Raw genomic sequence first — 19,434 nt, 5'->3', positions numbered from 1 at the left:
ACAAAATCAAGTCAGTGGATAACAAAGGAATAAAAGTACGAAATATCTCCGTTATTTCTAAAGCATATTCAATTGTTTCTATACATGTTTTATTTCTGGTTACGGGAGCGCTCAGAAACTACCACCTTGCGTCTATTTTTCTAAATTTTCCTCGGGAATTATTTCTTGGGACCCCAATGGCTGGGTTCACAGCACCAACGCTCGCGCAATGCGAATTGTATTTGATTTCGATTGAGCCTAATAGCTGATAGAAAAACAATATCCGATGATGTTGTAGTCTTGAAGACTACAGGGGGTAGTGATGAAACTTGGTCAACATTTAAACTGTAAAAAGACAGAAAGTTTAAGGTTTGGCAAAATATGTGCATGATTAATTACCAGCGTTCTGAAAGGTCCTCACAGGCACTTAATGAAATATTTCTGTATTGTGAGGAAACTGTCAATATTTATGCTACATCTATATAAAAACAAAGGCTTGATTTCAAATTGAAAGTGAAATCTGTAATGAAGAAACAATCCGAAATATAGTTGAGTTTGAGAGTTTAAAATGAATCGATTAGGAGTTTAGGGAAACAATACCAGTGTCTTTATGTTTTGAATTTTTTGACAAAATGAACAAATTCTGAAACAATAAAAAAGGAAAAATATTAAACAATTTATAATGTAGATGTATTGAAAAAGGACGGGTATTGATAGAATCCATCCCTGGTGTGAGGTATGGATAAGATTTTTCAAACCCAAGGGAGGAACTATTGAGAAGGAGACCCTAAGGGTCTTCTGCTCAATATTTTATCCCGAGGGTTTTAATGACCTTTTCTTGCATACTAGACTAAGATACTCGCATTTCCGGCGGTGCTGGAAAATTCTATCCGACCCACGGGCCTGGATCGTTGCACGCGCGGACTGGCGAGGGAATTATAGTGACCTTCCAGTGCCACGCTAATATATGTTTATTATGACGTTTTTGGGTCAGTGAGGGTCATTGACGGCATTACCAATTGCCATCTGGGCTTCATATTCAAATAAAAAAATGTGCAGACAGTTTACAACTTTACCAGAAGAGCTGCTGTTTTTACGGGTTTTAGGGTAATAAACAAGAAATAAAATCCATCCCTAATGTGAGGTATGGATGAGGCTTTTCAAACCCTCGGGATGAAATATGAAGCAGAAAACCCTCGGCTGAAGGATGGTATGAATAACCTTATCTATACCTCACATCAAGGATGGATTATATTTCCTGTATATTACCTACTTTTATTCTAGGGGCCAAAAGGTGGATTTGAAAAATAGTCTAAGCTGCATTTGAATCAGATTCATTGGGAGATGCGCAAACCCCTTGATTATACGAATTTCAAACTTAAGAAAGTACCGGGTTAACCTTTAGACTGCCAAATATTCTGTTCCGCCGATTTGAAAGTTCAACAGCAGTTTTTATACGCTAGTCAAATTTGACGGGAGTATTATGGTATGGCGTTGTCCGTCCGTCTGGCGTAAACTTTTGTTTGTTCGGCAATCTCCTCCTACATCTTTCGACCGATCACTTTGAAACTTGGTATACATTATTACCATGATATGAAGTTGTGTCTCCCATAAAAGAATTTTGATTCGACAATTTTTCCAAAAGTAATTGCCCTTTGTTCATTTCAGTATTTGATTTTTGTCCGGCAATCTCCTCCTACATTTTTCAACGGATCTCTTTGAAACTTGGTATACATTATAATCATGATATGAAGTTGTGTCTCCCATAAAAGAACTTTAATTCGACAATTTTTCCAAAAGTAATTGCCCTTTGTTCATTTCAGTATTTGATTTTTGTCCGGCATTCTCCTCCTACATTTTTCAATGGATCTCTTTGAAACTTGGTATACATTATAATCATGATATGAAGTTGTGTCTCCCATAAAAGAACTTTAATTCGACAATTTTTCCAAAAGTAATTGCCCTTTGTTCATTTCAGTATTTGATTTTTGTCCGGCATTCTCCTCCTACATTTTTCAATGGATCTCTTTGACACTTTGTAGGTTAAATAATCATGATATGTTGTTGTGTTTCCTTGAAAAGAATTTTTGCCAAAGTGATTTGCCCTTTGCTAATTTTAGTATTTTATTTTTTTGTCCGGAGATCTCCTCCTACATTTTTTTGACAGATTTCTTTGAAACATCGTAGGTTAATTAAATAATCATGATATGTTGTTGTGTTTCCTTGAAAAGAATTTTGATTCGACAATTTTTTCCTTAAGTTATTTCCCTTTGTTCATTTCAGTATTTGATTTTTGTCCGGCATTCTCCTCCTACATTTTTCAATGGATCTCATTGAAATTTTTTCTAAAAGTAATTGCCCTTTGTTTTTTTTAGTATTTGATTTTTGTCCGGCAATCTCCTCCTACATTTTTTGACGGATTTCTTTGACACTTAGTATACATTATAATCATGATATGAAGTTGTGTCTCCCTTAAAAGAATTTCGATTCAACAATTTTTCCAAAAGTAATTGCCCTTTGTTCATTTCAGTATTTGATTTTTGCCCGGCAATCTCCTCCTACATTTTTCAACGGATCTCTTTGAAACTTGGTATACATTATAATTGAAGCGGTTGATTCTTTGTTAATTACATTGTTCAATAAATGATCGTTAGTATAGACTTGCTTTAGTTATTTCTTTGTAATTAGGAAGTAAGAGTAGTTTTGATTGGCTAATGAAAGAAGGCATTTCATTGGATGGCTAGGTATATAAATAGAGGTTCCATCAGATGAAAAGCTGCTCTTGCTCTGGCGGTCGAAGAAGAAGGAACAACTCTAAAAAGGTAATCAGTGACCAAGCTGTATAAGTTTGGGCCTAGCTGCATAAGCTAGGGTTCCACTGTATTCCTTTATAGTACATGGTCAAAATAAATTGTGTTACAGTATAGTGTGCATAGTCACAGGGTATCACAGTACAGGGCGACGTACTGTTGATACAGGGTGTCAGGTACCAAGACACAGGGTTTACCAAGGCATAGGTTTTATAGTGGCTAGCTATAGGGTGACTTGGTCAAACGGCAGTCGCGGTAAAGGGTGACGTGGTCAAGGTGTGTCGCGGTAAAGGGTGTACACAGTCACGGGTGTCGCAGTAAGGGGCTATTTACTGTTGATACAGGGTGACGGATATATTGTGATACAGTTGTTTTAGTTGGCTTTTTGACTATATTAGTGTTAGAGGTATATTAATGTAAAATATCTACCGGGTGTAGATTAGGTAATAGTTATTTGAGTCAGAAAGACGGCCGTTATTTTGTATATATTGTCGGCACTTGTTTGTTACAACAATTACTGGGTCCAAGAAAGAACTTGGTAACGAACTGTAGGCACGCATCCGTTACATATATTTTGGTGGCAGCGTAGTGGGATCCAGTCACTGTTGTGATAGTTTTATATATTTATCTATAAAGGCATTATAGTGTGTTGGTAGTTTAATTTTACATTCTTTGAAATAATAGGATCAGTTGTTCACAATGAATGACTTGGACAGCGAGATAAGTGATTTGGAGGAGAAAATAGCAACGTTAAGGGAAAATAGTATTAGGCTCAAATCACAATCAACCCCTTTGTCCAGTATCGTTAAACAGGTAGAAGGTGATAGACCTAGGGACTCTGGTTTAGGAACTACACGGCGTTCTAGTGATATTGTTGGTCATAAAGATACTAGGGGAGATGTTACAGACCGGCGTCCATCAGTAAGGTTTGATGATACTCCCATGCACACCCGTACTCCTGATGAAATTGGACGTATGTCTCAGAGACGCAGTGAAAGAAACAGGGATATTGTACATGAGAGGGATCAGAACTACGGAGAGACTTGCTATAGTCCGAGGAGGGTGACACATGATATTCCCATGATAGAAGGACATGATTTCAACGATGAACGTGTTACTGTGCGGCAAAAGAAATCAAATTACCAGGATCAGGGGATGTATGATGAAGCTTTAGCTACGATGCAGAAGCCAATGTCTAATTATATGAAACCGGCAACATATGATGGGACAGGGTCCTGGCTGGATTATCAGGCACATTTTGAGGCATGCAGTAAAATCAATCGTTGGACCGAGTCACAAAAAGGGTTATATCTTGCTGCATCATTGAGGGGACATGCACAGACAGTGCTAGGGAATATGTCAAAGGACGAGCCAGGTCAATATACACTATTGACAGCAGCACTGGAGGCGCGGTTTGCTCCGACAAACCAAACGGAGTTGTATCGCTCAATGCTAAAGGAAAAGAGATTAGGCCCATCAGAGACAATTCCTGAATTAGGCGAAGGAATCAAACGATTGACATATCTGGCGTACCCTACAGTAACGAGAGATGTTGCAGAGATGATGGCTAAGGATCACTTCATTGACGCTTTACCAGATTTCGATATGAGACTGAGAATTAAGCAGTCAAGACCAAAGACTTTGAACGAGGCTGTTGGATTAGCAGTTGAGATAGAGTCGTTCTGTAAGGTGGAAAGGGACAGAAGGGACGAAAAGAAGTATGTTAGGTCTGCCTCTGGTGAGAACGTTTATCACGATACCAGTCAAGGGAATAAGGCTATGGAGAATCTGACAACCATGCTTGGGTCCCTACAAAAGTCTATTAAGAAACTTGAAGAAGAAATGCATGATTTAAAAGCAACGAAGAGAGATACACAGGGAAATAGTAAAAAGGACCAAAACAAGCAACCATATGATGCACAGAAAGGACGCTACAGTATACAGTGTTACTTCTGTAAGGAAGAGGGTCACATGAAAAGGAAATGTCCCAAGTATTTGGCAATGATAGCAAAGGACACGACAGATAAAACATCAAACGCCAGTCACTTGAAATGTGTACAAGGATGTAAAGGTGCAGAGGCAGGACTTTTTGTACACTTGGATATCAATGGAGTTCAGGCAAAATTCCTGATAGACACAGGTGCTACTGTGTCATTAGTATCAAAGCAAACATACAAAGCTATCAATGACCGGAACCGGCTAGATCTTCAACCAATGACGCGGGATATACTTGGAGCCAATGACCTACCCTTGGCAGTAGTAGGGAAAGGAAGTTTTCGCATAACTATAGACTATTACAGTTGTGAGTGTACAGCGGTTGTGGTTGACATGCAGCTAGATGGAATCATAGGCTTAGACTTCCTGAAAGAAAGCAAAAGCATTATTGATTGTGCGCAAGGAAAGATGAGAATTGGTCGGAATGACAGTTCATTATCATGGCAAGGTAATTTGGGATGCTACCGAGTCAGTATGAAGGAGACGCTCAGTATAGCGCCAAGATCAGAGATAATTTGTGAGGGAATAGTGCAAGTTCCTGACAATGAACAACTTCGTGGTGAAGCCTGTATCATGGAGTCTTGTGAGAAGTTTACGAAGACAGGAAAGGCTCTGGTAGCTCGGGCCGTTGTCAAGGCACAGAAGACTGTTCCTGTACGCTTACTCAATCCATCGGATCATGCTGTGAAAGTGTATCGTGCTACACACATTGGACAAATCAGTCCAGCTGAGAGAGTACTTGACCAGGACGTGGTTGATGATACATGCTGTTTTAAATATCAAGATTTACCAGAACATCTTGTGCAACTCTACAATGAAGTTAGAAAGGACTTGGCTCCAGAGCAGGCAGAGCAGGTCAAGCAACTCTTATTGAGGTCACAGGATTTGTTTGCCAAATCAGACGATGATTTGGGAAGAACGAGTATGGTGAAGCATACAATAGATACTCAGAATACAAGGCCTATTAAACAACCCCCAAGGCGATTTCCACACCATGCAGCAGAGGAAGTTAATCAGCAGGTCCAAAGTATGTTAGACAGAGGAATTATAGAACCATCGTCTAGTCCGTGGGCATCGGGCGTAGTCTTGGTACAGAAGAAAGACGGCAGTTTAAGGTTCTGTGTGGACTATCGTGCCCTGAACAAGGTAACGATAAAGGACGCATACCCATTGCCCCGGGTAGATGAATCACTGGACAGATTGTCGGGAGCAAAGTGGTTCTCAACACTGGACTTATTTTCGGGATACTGGCAGGTTGAAATGGACGAAGCAGATAAGCAAAAGACTGCATTTGTAACCAGAAGTGGGTTTTACCATTTCAACGTGATGCCGTTTGGACTTTGCAACAGTCCAGCGACATTTGAACGCCTGATGGAGACAGTGCTGGCTAAGCTTCATTGGGAAATATGCCTGGTGTACATTGATGACATCATTGTTTTAGGGAAAACGTTTCATGAAGCAATAGTCAACTTGGAAAAAGTGTTCGACAGACTACGTCAGGCAGGACTAAAACTCAAGGCCAAGAAATGTCATCTATTTAGAAAACAAGTGTTATTCCTGGGTTACATTGTTTCAGGAGATGGCATATCAACAGACCCAGAAAAGGTGAAAGCAGTGAAAGAATGGCCACTGCCTGTGACGCAGACAGATATGAGGTCATTTATTGGACTTTGTAGCTACTATAGACGTTTCATTCACAGGTTTGCCGAGATCGCAAAACCACTTCACCAGCTGACAGAGAAGGGAACATCTTTCACTTGGACAGACAGATGCCAAATTGCATTCGATACGCTTAAGAAATGTTTGATCACAGCACCAATCTTAGCCTACCCTGATTTTACCAAACCATTCATCTTGGACACAGATGCGAGTCAATTTGCTATTGGTGGAGTCTTGTCCCAGTGTATTGATGGCAAGGAGAACGTGATATCTTACAGTAGTAGAGCACTTACCAAGTCAGAAAGGAAATACTGCGTAACCCGGAAGGAGTTACTAGCAATGGTATATTGTATCAAGCAGTATCGACCATATCTCTACAAACATAAGTGCATAGTGAGAACTGACCATAGTGCACTCAAGTGGCTAATGAGATTCAAAGAACCAGAAGGACAGTTAGCTCGTTGGCTCGAGGTCATTTCAACATATGATATAGAAATCCAGCACAGAGCAGGGAAGTTGCACCGAAACGCAGACGCAATGAGTAGGATTCCCTGTCACCAGTGTGGATTCTATGAAGATTGGGAACGTGACCAAGGGGAGGGACCACTTCCTGTACGAACGATCAAGAAGGATGGTAACCCAAAAGTGAATATTGACAAACAAGATGAAGATACAAGTACATTGAAAGAAAAGCAGGAGGCCGATAGCGATCTGAAATTAGTAACTGAATGGGTAAAGAGCGGGAAAAAGCCAAATCCAGGTTCGGTAAAGCCTCTGAGCAATGTGGTAAAATCCCTTGTTGCACAATGGGATCAATTGACTATTGACAACGGTTTACTGTGCAGACGTTGGGTAAACCCTTCAAAACACAAAAAGAGTCAAATAGTTGTACCATATGAGGAAAGACGAACCATGCTGAACATGTGTCATGACACAAGAACTAGTGGGCATCTAGGAGTGCACAAAACACTGAGTCGTGTGAGACAGAAGTTCTACTGGCCTGGCTTGCAAAGAGATGTTCGACAGTATATTGCTGGGTGCAAACATTGTGTATGTAGGAAAGAATGTGCAAAACGACGAGCACCTATGCAAATAGAGCCTACAGGATATCCCATGGAAAGATTGGCGTCTGACATACTCGGACCATTACCGGAAACAAAGGACGGAAACAGATATATTTTGGTAGTAAGTGATTACTTTTCCAAGTGGACAGAAGCTTTTGCCATGCGAAATATGGAGGCCAGTACAGTTGCTGCACTCATCGTGGAGGAGGTTGTTGTTCGTTTTGGTGTACCAAACGCCATACACTCGGATCAGGGGCGACAATATGAAAGCAAACTGTTTCAAGAGATGTGTCTTTTGCTTGGCACCAAGAAAACGAGAACTACGCCATATCACCCGAAATCGGACGGTATGGTAGAAAGATTCAATCGGACTCTTGCAAGCATGCTTTGTGCCTATGTTGATGAGTGTCAGGATGACTGGGATGTTCACATACCTTACGTTATGATGGCGTACCGGTCAACAGAACAGGAAAGTACAGGGTTTACTCCAAACATGCTTATGTTAGGGAGAGAGGTTTCTACCCCAGTTGATCTGTTCTATGATCTCCCTAACGAGTCTAAACCAGTTTTGCAAAGTCAATGGGCTTGGGAACTTAGAGAGAGGTTGGTTTCGGCTCATAGGTTAGCCAGAGAAAACTTGGAAGGGGCGATGTTGAGACAGAAACATTACCATGACCTGAAACTAAAATGGGATAGTTACGAGACGGGGGAGTTGGTCTATGTGTTTTTCCCTCAAAAGAAGGTTGGCAGGTCATCAAAGCTGATGAGTTTTTGGCAAGGTCCTTTCAAGGTAGTTGAAAAAGTATCAAATGTCATTTACAAGGTTGTTAGTGATGAAAACAAGAAAGAACATGTTATTCATGTTGACAGGATGCGCAGATGCCAATCCCAGGTTCTCAAAGGTGAAAGTGAGACTCGTACAGATGTCGAGGTTGACCAAATACAAAATGGATCAGAGTTCGAGGTGAACGAGATTGTAGATCTTCCAGATAGCACAAAAGGCCGTGTCAGAAGAAGACCAGTCTGGATGACTGAATATGTACTGTAAAAAAAAAAAAAAAAAAATGATAGATGTGAATCTTTGTGTGTTATAGGAAGATGCCACAAGTGAAAACAACTCCGAGAAAGCCAGGTTTGGTGTGTCCGCTGTGTTGCGAGAGACTTCCATCAGATGAAGAGTGGAAAGCGCACTTGGTGATCTGCGGAACCAATGCAAGAGAAAAGAAGAAGTTTGAGTGTAATGAGTGTAACTTTGTCACGGAGAAGAATGTTTGTCTGAAGAGACACAAGGAGAGGAAGCACCCAGTACGAGAAGACTCGTTGGATGAACATGATCCAGGGAATGTGTTAGATATCCTAGGGGAAATATCTGAGGACGATCCAGAACCTGCATCTAAGACATCTAAGATGGAAGAAATGATTACTGTGAGAAAACCCTGTCGTCCGAACCCTGTATATACACCAAAGAGACCTAACATTCCACAAGATTCTGCACGTGTTTCGAGTATTGCTGTGAAATCCGTCACAGGTAGTGTACGTGAACCAGGACTACAGACCAGAGATACAGGGACACAGTTAGGCAATGTAAAGACATTTGTGGATGCAGCTGTCCAGGTGAACTTTTCAAACCACAGGAGAACCATAAAGACAACGACATCGTACACGGAGAATGGGAAGTCTGTTGTCAAGGTTGAGGAAGAAGAATGGTTCGACTGAGTGATTCAAAGACATTTACAAAACAAAACAAAAATATACATTTGCTCTTTTACTTACTGTGAATGCGGGACGCATTGAATCAGAGGCGTGGGTAATGAAGCGGTTGATTCTTTGTTAATTACATTGTTCAATAAATGATCGTTAGTATAGACTTGCTTTAGTTATTTCTTTGTAATTAGGAAGTAAGAGTAGTTTTGATTGGCTAATGAAAGAAGGCATTTCATTGGATGGCTAGGTATATAAATAGAGGTTCCATCAGATGAAAAGCTTCTCTTGCTCTGGCGGTCGAAGAAGAAGGAACAACTCTAAAAAGGTAATCAGTGACCAAGCTGTATAAGTTTGGGCCTAGCTGCATAAGCTAGGGTTCCACTGTATTCCTTTATAGTACATGGTCAAAATAAATTGTGTTACAGTATAGTGTGCATAGTCACAGGGTATCACAGTACAGGGCGACGTACTGTTGATACAGGGTGTCAGGTACCAAGACACAGGGTTTACCAAGGCATAGGTTTTATAGTGGCTAGCTATAGGGTGACTTGGTCAAACGGCAGTCGCGGTAAAGGGTGACGTGGTCAAGGTGTGTCGCGGTAAAGGGTGTACACAGTCACGGGTGTCGCAGTAAGGGGCTATTTACTGTTGATACAGGGTGACGGATATATTGTATACAGTTGTTTTAGTTGTCTTTTTGACTATATTAGTGTTAGAGGTATATTAATGTAAAATATCTACCGGGTGTAGATTAGGTAATAGTTATTTGAGTCAGAAAGACGGCCGTTATTTTGTATATATTGTCGGCACTTGTTTGTTACAACAATTACTGGGTCCAAGAAAGAACTTGGTAACGAACTGTAGGCACGCATCCGTTACATAATCATGATATGAAGTTGTGTCTCCCATAAAAAAAAATTGATTCGACAATTTTTCCAAAAGTAATTGCCCTTTGTTCATTTCAGTATTTGATTTTTGTCTGGCATTCTCCTCCTACATTTTTCAATGGATCTCATTGAAACTTTGTAGGTTAAATAATCATGATATGTTGTTGTGTTTCCTCGAAAAGAATTTTGATTCGACAATTTTCCCAAAAGTAATTGCCCTTTGCTAATTTCAGTATTTTATTTTTTTGTCCGGAAATCTCCTACATTTTATGACAGATTTCTTTGAAACTTCGTAAGTTAAATAATCATGATATGTTGTTGTGTTTCCTTGCAAAGAATTTTGATTCGAGAATTTTTGCAAAAGTTATTGTCCTTTGTTTTTTTCAGTATTTGATTTTTGTCCGACAATCTCCTCCTACATTTTTCAACGGATCTCTTTGAAACTTGGTATACATTATAATCATGATATGAAGTTGTGTCTCCTATAAAAGAACTTTAATTCGACAATTTTTCCAAAAGTTATTGCTCTTTGTTCATTTCAGTATTTGAATTTTTTTATCCGGAGATTTTCTCCTTCCTTTTTAGCTCACCTGGCCCGAAGGATTTTGACAAAATTTGTCCTAGAGCATCTATATAGGGGAAATAGAGGATTTATTTTCTCCTACTATACAAGTGAAGGGATTTAAACCAAATGCAGTCTGATGCATGATAAGGGACAAAAGAATCAATTTTGTATAAACTGAGGTGTGTGGGCCCCCTTCTATGGGGCAAATGGGTGGGGCCCATAAGGGGAAATAGAGGAAAACATTAAAGATCCTTCTCCTTTTGTACTGATGAAGGGATTTTGACCAAATTTGGTCTGGAGCATCATCATTGGCCAAAGGGTTCTCAGTTTTGTATAAACAGAGGGAATGGTCCCCCTGGGGGCAGAGGGGCGGGGCCAAATAGGGGGAAAATAGGTAAATCTTTAAAAATCTTCTTCCCAACCAATTGAAGGATTTTGACCAAGTTTGTTCTAGAGCATCTTTGGACAAAGGTCAGCCTCAAGTTTGTATAAAGGGAGGGTGTGGCCCCTCTGGGGGTATAGGGGCGTTTTTCTCCTACTATGCAAGTGAAGGGATTTAAACCAAATGTGGTCTGAGCATGCTTAGGGGGGAAAAACTCAATTTGTTTAATTTGTATAAAAATGTGCATTTGAGGCCCAATAGGGGAAATAGTGGAAAATTGGGACATAACATGGAAACTCATTTACTTGGTGTCTTTCCCACCAAAACAGATTTATATGTAGTTCTTCTTGCAACTTTGTTTCTTGTACTCCTTTGATAAACCTGTATGGTACTCAGCAGGTTTTAAAATGAAAAATAAAATACCAGGTGAGCTATTAAGGCCCTTGGGCCTCTTGTTATAGCATGTCAGCTAACCACTCTTTGAATGATGCCGATCTTATTTCAATGTAAGAAAGTATATAACACTATATGGCATTCGTCGGGCGTATATTGTTCCGCCCCGCGGTACCCTTGTTCTTTATCAAATTATGTGACGTCCTAAGTATTACGACGTCATAATACACTGTGTATATCCAGGGACGTGTATAGGACACCTGTTACAATGTACACTCGTTATCGTCAATTCGTTGATGGTTAATCTGACGAGTGCTGTTGATTTAATTATAACTAGCCATACGAATCAAGTCTGTTCTGTACTGACTGATGTGTACAGCTGAAATCAACAACTGTATAAGACAAATCTTTGAATTGAGAAAAAAGACTCTATTATGGATACATTTTAATGCATTTACTTTTTAGTATTTTCAATTTTATTGGAAATCGATCATGAATGTATTTTTACGGGAGCTATGTATAGCCTAAAATTTGATCGGTTATATGCTTGCAGTGTTTTGGTGAATTTACTGCCAGTACTTTTGAAAGCGATTTCAAGCTATATGTAACCGTAGTTCTTTCCTGTAAATTAAATATCAATACCAACTTTCACAAACACGTCAGTATATTTTAACACAATATTTTAAAGACATGGAAATATTCAAATATTCAACGCCACACTGTGACATGTGGCTGAAAAATAGTCTCGTTAATATTAAACATTTTTACTAGGTGTAGAATAAGCGATTTTAATCAATTAAACGTCAGCAGTATATCTTTCCCAGTATTGACACAAAAATATATATATTTTACCGAAATAATTTTAAATGTCTTCTAGAATCTACAGACGAAAATATAAAAAAAGGGAAAGAGTTCGAGGAGATTTACAAACGTTTGGAAAGGTGATATTTCCGGTTAATTAAATCTTTCTATTGTTCAAATCAATTTAGATGTCTTCCAAGGCATTGACTATGAAGTCCACGCCCACATAAGGAACATATTGTTCTGCTCCGACGACGGATCCACGGCCATGGCGCATACGCGAGGAACAGACACAGATGTCTTTCTCCTCCTTTTGCGGTAAAACAATGAGTGAAGCCTTTTTTGCAACAACTCGACGGCGAGGATTGTCGGTTTTCTTCTTTCCAGCGAGTGCTTCTATTACAATTTGAATAAACTGCAGACGACTTCTCACTTTCTGCGTCGTATTTTCCTTATCCACATATAGGAATTATGAGAATTCTGAAGCATTTTCGACGCTTCCTTTGCTTTCCGTAGGAATGAAGCAGGCCATCATTCAAATCCACTTCTCTCATATTCTTATTATATGAGGCAATGGCACGGGGTTTTCCTGATGCAAGATAGTGTGCAGGTAGACTTGTCGACAAGACCCGTACTAGTTTCTTGTCTTCCACACCAAAGTGAGACATGCACAAGCAGTCCCCGCGTCGCATGTAGACAGTGCTAACTTGCTGGACCGCATGTTTGATGGAGTTAGGCATAGGCCGATTCTTCCTTAAAGTCTCTGTAAAATACAGTTTAATTTGTGCTAATATACAAGCTAATGTATTCATTTTGAGTGCAAAGTTATTATTCGTAAAAAGGTAAGTAGACGTGTCATTGTGTAAAACTATTGAAATACACATCATTCCTCTTTACAAAATATGCATATTCTCCCAATTTGTCCCTTCCAAGAATCCGATAGCCAGTAAGTGTGATACAAAATAATTCTAACACCGTCCTCTATGATTGATACGTACGGCGACTCATATGTTCAAATTTGTCAAAAAGCTGTATTGTCCGTGCTATTGATATGAGGCTATATACGTACCTGTAAAGTTTGTGTTATGTTGCAGAAGTCTGTGTCCAAGGTTCATAGAGGTGAACAAGCTATCACAGAATACGTGATACCCTTTATCAAGAAGAGAAGCCTATTTTAGGAGCTCCATAACTACATTTGTTCCTTGTAGTTCTCCGATGGGGGTAGGGTCAAACTCGCGTCCTCTTTAGACTTGTATCTGGAAAAAAAGTATATGGTGACCGTAAGAAAAGCAATGTTTTTTATCATTTCAACTTACGTGTTTGAATGGCGAATGATTTCTCTAGTGAGAGTTGCAGGGAAAAGCAACTTGAAATAGTAATAGGGTTCAGCTTCTCCAGGTGACATATGAAATAAAAGCGGAACAGGAACAAACGCTTTTCTTCTTTCTGGTTCCGGTGAAACGTCCTTATCCACGGACCTGTCATGGTATTCTCCGGGTCTGACGTAATTATGACGTCACACTTTGATATATTTACGTCATAACTCTCAGGTATGACATTATATATCATATCAGTGTATATCCTAGGCGGGAGTCAATATGTAAAATTTAATATGTTTAATTCACAGTCGCCTATACACCACATCGGTCCCATCGGCCCCAGGCAGTTAAAAGGACACGCTAATCGGCCTCACCGCCCCGTCTTTTTGATTCAGTTACTATACAAAACAAACTATATAAATGTAAATATAAACATTATATTTATATTTATCTGTCACCCAAATTGCATTCATATCGACTGTATACTGCATCCGGTAACAGTTCAATGCTTAAAAATATACTTTAAACGTTAACTGTACTCTTATACATCTTCACACCACACATATTTAACTATGCAGAGACTTGCTGTGGTACGTTCTTTTTTCTGTCACGCGATTTTCTGGTGTTACCTGTGCAGTCGAGCGATGTACGTTTATGATATGACCATATATTTATATATTTATTGCATTCATATCGACTGTATACTGCATCTGGTAACAGTTCAATGCTTATATTTACATTTACATGTATATAGTTTGTTTTGTATAGTAACTGAAGCAAAAATACGTTTGAATTTCCCGCTTATCATATCAGTGACGTCAGTAAGTTCAAATCCTAGAACAGCCGAAAATTCCAAAGGAAATAATATAGTCCCTCGTATCATTGAAAACCGCACGCACATAAAATGGTTTGAACACAAACTTAACTTTATTATTTATTTCTAATGAGTGTGTATATGTTGAAAAATTGTAAATTATTGCATAACCTCTGCTTGTTTAAAATTAATGCTGTTTTTTCGCGCATTGATAGATTACATGTTTTTTGAAGTGATGCGGCGCTGAACGGACTTGATTATTTCCTCGGAAACGCTTATGTTTCCATCGACTGGAATATTACGTTATTTTCAGAAGCATATATACTCGGACATTTTTAATTAAAGTGGTCCTTTCAGAAGGTGATAACGATTCCAAGGACATTTCGTTTGAAACAGATTCCATGTCGGTCAGATTAGCATCGCTAGCAGACGACGTTCACAGGGGCTCGTGTCGTGATTTTAAGTAATGGATGACAACACAGAAGAACCACAACACTTTAAAGGGTATTTATACACATTCTAAAACTTTGTCGATACTCTCGACTTTTACAAGGTTTTATAAATGCTGAATTGTAGTGTTGTGGTTATTCACTGATGTTATGCATAACTCAAAATCTCGAAACCGAGCCCCTGTGTGATGACGTTGACACACTTGGTAATTTCGTATCCAGAATGGCACTTACAATAATTTTGTGGTACCTACACGTCTTATAATAAATTTATTTTGTCATAATTTGTCAATTTGCTTTATTTTTTGCGATGACATACATTGCTAAATACTAACGAACCCAGAAAGTTAGCCTATTGATATCGGATGTGACTGGCGGCCATGTTTGTTTACCTTGTACCAACTATATTCCTACACTGGTCGTATCACTGTAAATTGCAGTATACAGTCTCATATACTGGAATTTGATTTACTGTGCAATATCAGTGCAACAGACTCTCGATAGCAACACATTCACCGGCAGCTGTAAGTGACTTACAAGGTTATACAACGTGGTGACACATATTATGACATTAACACTTACTAAATTAACTTCACGAGACACAAACCAAAAATGTTACCCTAAGACATTGGATTTAACATAATGAATTAAGTGATCTTGTCTAAATATTAAATACAAATGTTCCAGGCCATACCAATACGTCTGAAATTAAAATCAGACAAAAGTGAGACATTTCTTCACTTTTACATGTGTCGCTATACAAGATAATCCTTATTAATATTAACGATTATTGATACCATTCGAAATAATGTTTTTATCGTAAACTCTATCTTTATATGTGGTATACGTTTTAATGTCGGTTTTTCAATATATACTTACAACATACTCCCCGAAAACTTAATATGACTTCGGTCATACAGAATAGTGCCATACTCTCAGTCAGGAACAGCAAGCGACAAAAGCTGACGTGGTCATTGAAGGTCAGTATCTACTGTATTTTACATACAAATCAAAATGAAAAATGTTAAAAGATGAATTACTTCATATGGTAAATATCAGTCGTACCATCGTTGTATGTTGAAACTTGTATACCTTATCGATGTCTGTCTCCATATTTTATCCGTACATCTGGTTTCATCTTCAACTTGATGAGGTACGTCAGAAAATTGTGTAATATGCTTTCATGAGAAATCTTTATTATTTATAAAAGGACAATGTTGCTCTGAACGTTTGCATTCATAATCAGGCAAATGACCCATTTCAAGGCAAGATTTTGCATTTTACTCCAACTGTTCATGAACCAACATTATAAGAAATATTTGAAACATTACTGTATAATTAATATTTAAAACCAATGAAGAACTATACAGGTGTTAGGATAAAAAAAGAAAGACACTGGGTTTGAAAGATGAAAAGAGATCTAAGTTGGTGGTTCTGTACAAAACTCGATTTGTTATACATATTTTCCTTGTTCTATTGTCAAACACCGGTTTAGGTCCCATTAGACCTTCCTGTATGACCCTACGAGAGACATTGTCTATTAACCAAGATAATCTCATTCTACGACTTCTACGATTTTGTACACATACCTAGATTAAATATCCCCAAATCAAACTATACCAGATATGTCCGTTGTATAAAGGCCAGCTTTACGTTACCCACGTAGAAGTGTCACACAATGTATCCGTTATGCAAAACAAGTTTGCCGGCATCGCATCGACACGTGTTGGACAACAAAACCATTCTTGTTATTGGCGACGAACAGATCAGTTGGACTTGGATTCGGACCACCTTGAAGAATTATGGCATCAAAGTAATTGATTTCATACTAATTAATAACCCATTATTCCCTGTTCTTGTAAGTGTGATAATTTGATAATAAAGTCAAGGCAAGCTTTGTCTTTTATATTGGCTTTGTTTTTGTTCTACTTTATTCTCATTGTTATTGTTGTTTGTAGTTTTCTTTGAGAAGAAGGTATTGTTTGAATATGTCTTTGTTCTCCTGACTGTATTGTGTCTATTGTGACGCTGACAAAGCTTGTACTCTATTTACAGCTCGTCCTGGTTCAATCCAAACCCAATACTTTTTCTTCAGAAGATGTATATTCATACATCAAGTATGATTTTACTGAGCATCGACAGGACGAAGTCCACGCCGAGAGAATAATTGATAAATTGTCAGATGCTGATCTCTCCATCGACGGGTGTTGTACATTCACTGATATATGTGGACCCATTGCTGCTTTTGTATGCGAGAAACTGAAGCTGACCGGAGGTGTTGGCGTAACGGGAGCAACGAATGCTTGGAAGAAAAATTCAACACACATTTACTTGCAGAAACAAACTGATGGCGTTCATCATTTCCCGAGAACGAATAAGTACACCGGCAGGGTTGCTAAGTTTATATGCAAGGTTACGTTAAGCTCTGCCATTTGGACTGTTGGATTCCCTGCTATATGTAAGCCAGAGCATGGGGCAGACGGGGATGGAGTGGTGCTGATTCGGGATGAAGAGGGATGGCACCATTTGAACAAGACCCTTGACACTTTGCTTGATGATGGGAATCCAATGATGTTGATGGAATATTTCGATGGCACTGAACACGATATCGAGGTTATTATTTATCAAGGGGAGATACTTGCCGCCCTTGTTTCAGACAATGGTCCTACAAGACCAGGGTCCTTTATGGAAACATCGATGTCCATGCCATCCGGTCTCCCACAACCGTTAGTGTCACAGCTCGGGACAGCGGCATCCCACTGTTGTATTGACATCGGACTGCGTAACGTTGTTTTTAACGTAGAAATGAAGCTGACGTCAACAGGCCCAGGGCTGCTTGAGATCAACGGACGGATGGGTGGGGATTATATACGAAACTGGATATACCTCTGTTACAGAATCGATCTGCTTTGGTATGTAATGGCAATTTCGGCAGGATTTCGACCAACTGTTCCAGTAGATAAAACGAACGCCCATGTGATGGGTATAACATGTTCGTTGCCCGTGCATCAAACAATTCTTAGTCACACCGGCTTAGGAACCAAAATGATGAGCTCATCACATCTGGTGAAATTCAGTTCTTTGGTAATAAATACAGCGATATTACAGACAGACTATTTGTAACGTGGTAGTGGTCATAATTAAGCCGGAGAGCGCTAAATCGGCACTCCTGAAAGTCTGTGACGTATTAGGTATCCATACCTCACACTTTGATGTACCGGTTTATCTGTCACAGTTTGTTCTACATCAATAAGGTCACGTGACAGACCTTTACCTACATATTGTAGTACTACATTGTGCACACACCGCTCATCTTGTTATATTAGAATGCAAATAGTTAAAGAGTAATAAAATGTTCAAACGTCAATATAAACGTGTAGAGTAATATATTTACAACTTTAAATGTACTATTGTATACTCTCGCATCGCGTCTGTGATATATGCGGATTGATATTGTACTATTGTATACTCTAGCATCGCGCCTGTTATATATGCAGAATTGATGTTGTACTCTTTTATACCATCGCGTATGTGATATATGCAGAATTGATGTTGTACTATTGTATACTCTCGTATCGTGTCTGTTATACATGCAGAATTGATGTTGTACTATTGTATACTCTTGTATCGCGTCTGTTATATATGTGGAATTGATGTTGTACTATTGTATAGTATCGCGACTGTGATATATGCAGAATTGATGTTGTACTATTGTATACTCTCGTATCGTGTCTGTTATATATGTGGAATTGATGTTGTACTATTGTATAGTACCACGTCTGTGATATATGCAGAATTGATGTTGTACTATTGTATACTCTCGTATCGCGTCTGTTATATATGTGGAATTGATGTTGTACTATTGTATACTCTCGTATCGCGTCTGTTATATATATTGAATTAATGTTGTACTATTGTATACTCTCGTATCGCGTCTGTTATATATATTTAATTAATGTTGTACTATTGTATACTCTCGTATCGCGTCTGTGACATATGCGGAATCGATGTTGTTCTATCATATTCTCTCGTATCGCGTCTGTGACATATGCGGAATTGATGTTGTACGTCAATGTACCCAAGGATCACTGTAAACATTTCGGAATACGGCGTTATCACCTTTTGTGTTTTGTGTTTCTTTTAGGTTTCCAGTGTCTCCTCCTAATATCACCATGTGACAAGCGGAATCTGATTCATCCGTACAATTTAACATTGTTTTATTTGCCTAATACTAACCGACTCTGTATAGGGACTCAATTAGAGCGAAAGGTACGGTGACGTTGTGTCAAGATGATCATGTGGGCGGCGCTTTCTGATAGTTCGAGCAGATACACGATTACCAAGCTATGTACTCGCGATCTCTCTATTACACAGCTGACTGGCCCCCGTCTCTAGAATATTGAATTATTTAGAAAAAAATAACTTAAATAATTTTGATCACTTGGATGTCTGATTCTAGATTCCTAAGCTCTAAACTAGGGGGAGATATGCTATTAGTAAAATGCAGTTGATAATTTCTTCATACAAACTGAGGGACTGGTAGCTAGTCTAATTACGCAGATGCAATAGCCGTATTCGGCGGTCTTGTCGAGCGGCAGATTATCGAGATTATC

The 19,434-nt window shown here is 38.9% G+C and overlaps 2 protein-coding genes across 2 annotated transcripts; both read left to right on the top strand.

Moving 5' to 3' along the window:
* Window positions 1-2,627: 2,627 nt before the first annotated feature.
* LOC110453875 lies at window positions 2,628-10,083 on the top strand. The gene is made up of 2 exons (XM_021503065.1): window positions 2,628-2,801; window positions 8,602-10,083. Exon 2 carries the CDS (start codon window positions 8,606-8,608, stop codon window positions 9,221-9,223), a length of 618 nt encoding a protein of 205 aa, XP_021358740.1. The 5' UTR covers window positions 2,628-2,801; window positions 8,602-8,605; the 3' UTR covers window positions 9,224-10,083.
* A 6,416-nt stretch (window positions 10,084-16,499) lies between these two features.
* LOC110453869 (carnosine synthase 1-like) lies at window positions 16,500-18,999 on the top strand. Its single transcript, XM_021503055.1, has 3 exons — window positions 16,500-16,634; window positions 16,877-17,733; window positions 18,966-18,999. Exons 1-3 carry the CDS (start codon window positions 16,500-16,502, stop codon window positions 18,997-18,999), a joined length of 1,026 nt encoding a protein of 341 aa, XP_021358730.1.
* Window positions 19,000-19,434: the final 435 nt, after the last annotated feature.

The sequence above is a fragment of the Mizuhopecten yessoensis genome, unplaced genomic scaffold (genome assembly GCF_002113885.1).
Source record: "Mizuhopecten yessoensis strain PY_sf001 unplaced genomic scaffold, ASM211388v2 scaffold7529, whole genome shotgun sequence".
Taxonomy (NCBI): domain Eukaryota; kingdom Metazoa; phylum Mollusca; class Bivalvia; order Pectinida; family Pectinidae; genus Mizuhopecten; species Mizuhopecten yessoensis.
This window is presented reverse-complemented; position numbering and strand designations above follow the sequence as displayed.

Bases quoted from the DNA above. Each gene is read 5' to 3' on its own strand.
- LOC110453875 (XM_021503065.1), top strand. From the start codon at position 8,606: ATGCCACAAGTGAAAACAACTCCGAGAAAGCCAGGTTTGGTGTGTCCG.
- LOC110453869 (XM_021503055.1), top strand. From the start codon at position 16,500: ATGTATCCGTTATGCAAAACAAGTTTGCCGGCATCGCATCGACACGTG. The intron at 16,635-16,876 runs GTAATTGATTTC...CTCTATTTACAG, and splicing joins TGAAGAATTATGGCATCAAA to CTCGTCCTGGTTCAATCCAA. The intron at 17,734-18,965 runs GTATGTAATGGC...TGTTTCTTTTAG, and splicing joins TACAGAATCGATCTGCTTTG to GTTTCCAGTGTCTCCTCCTA.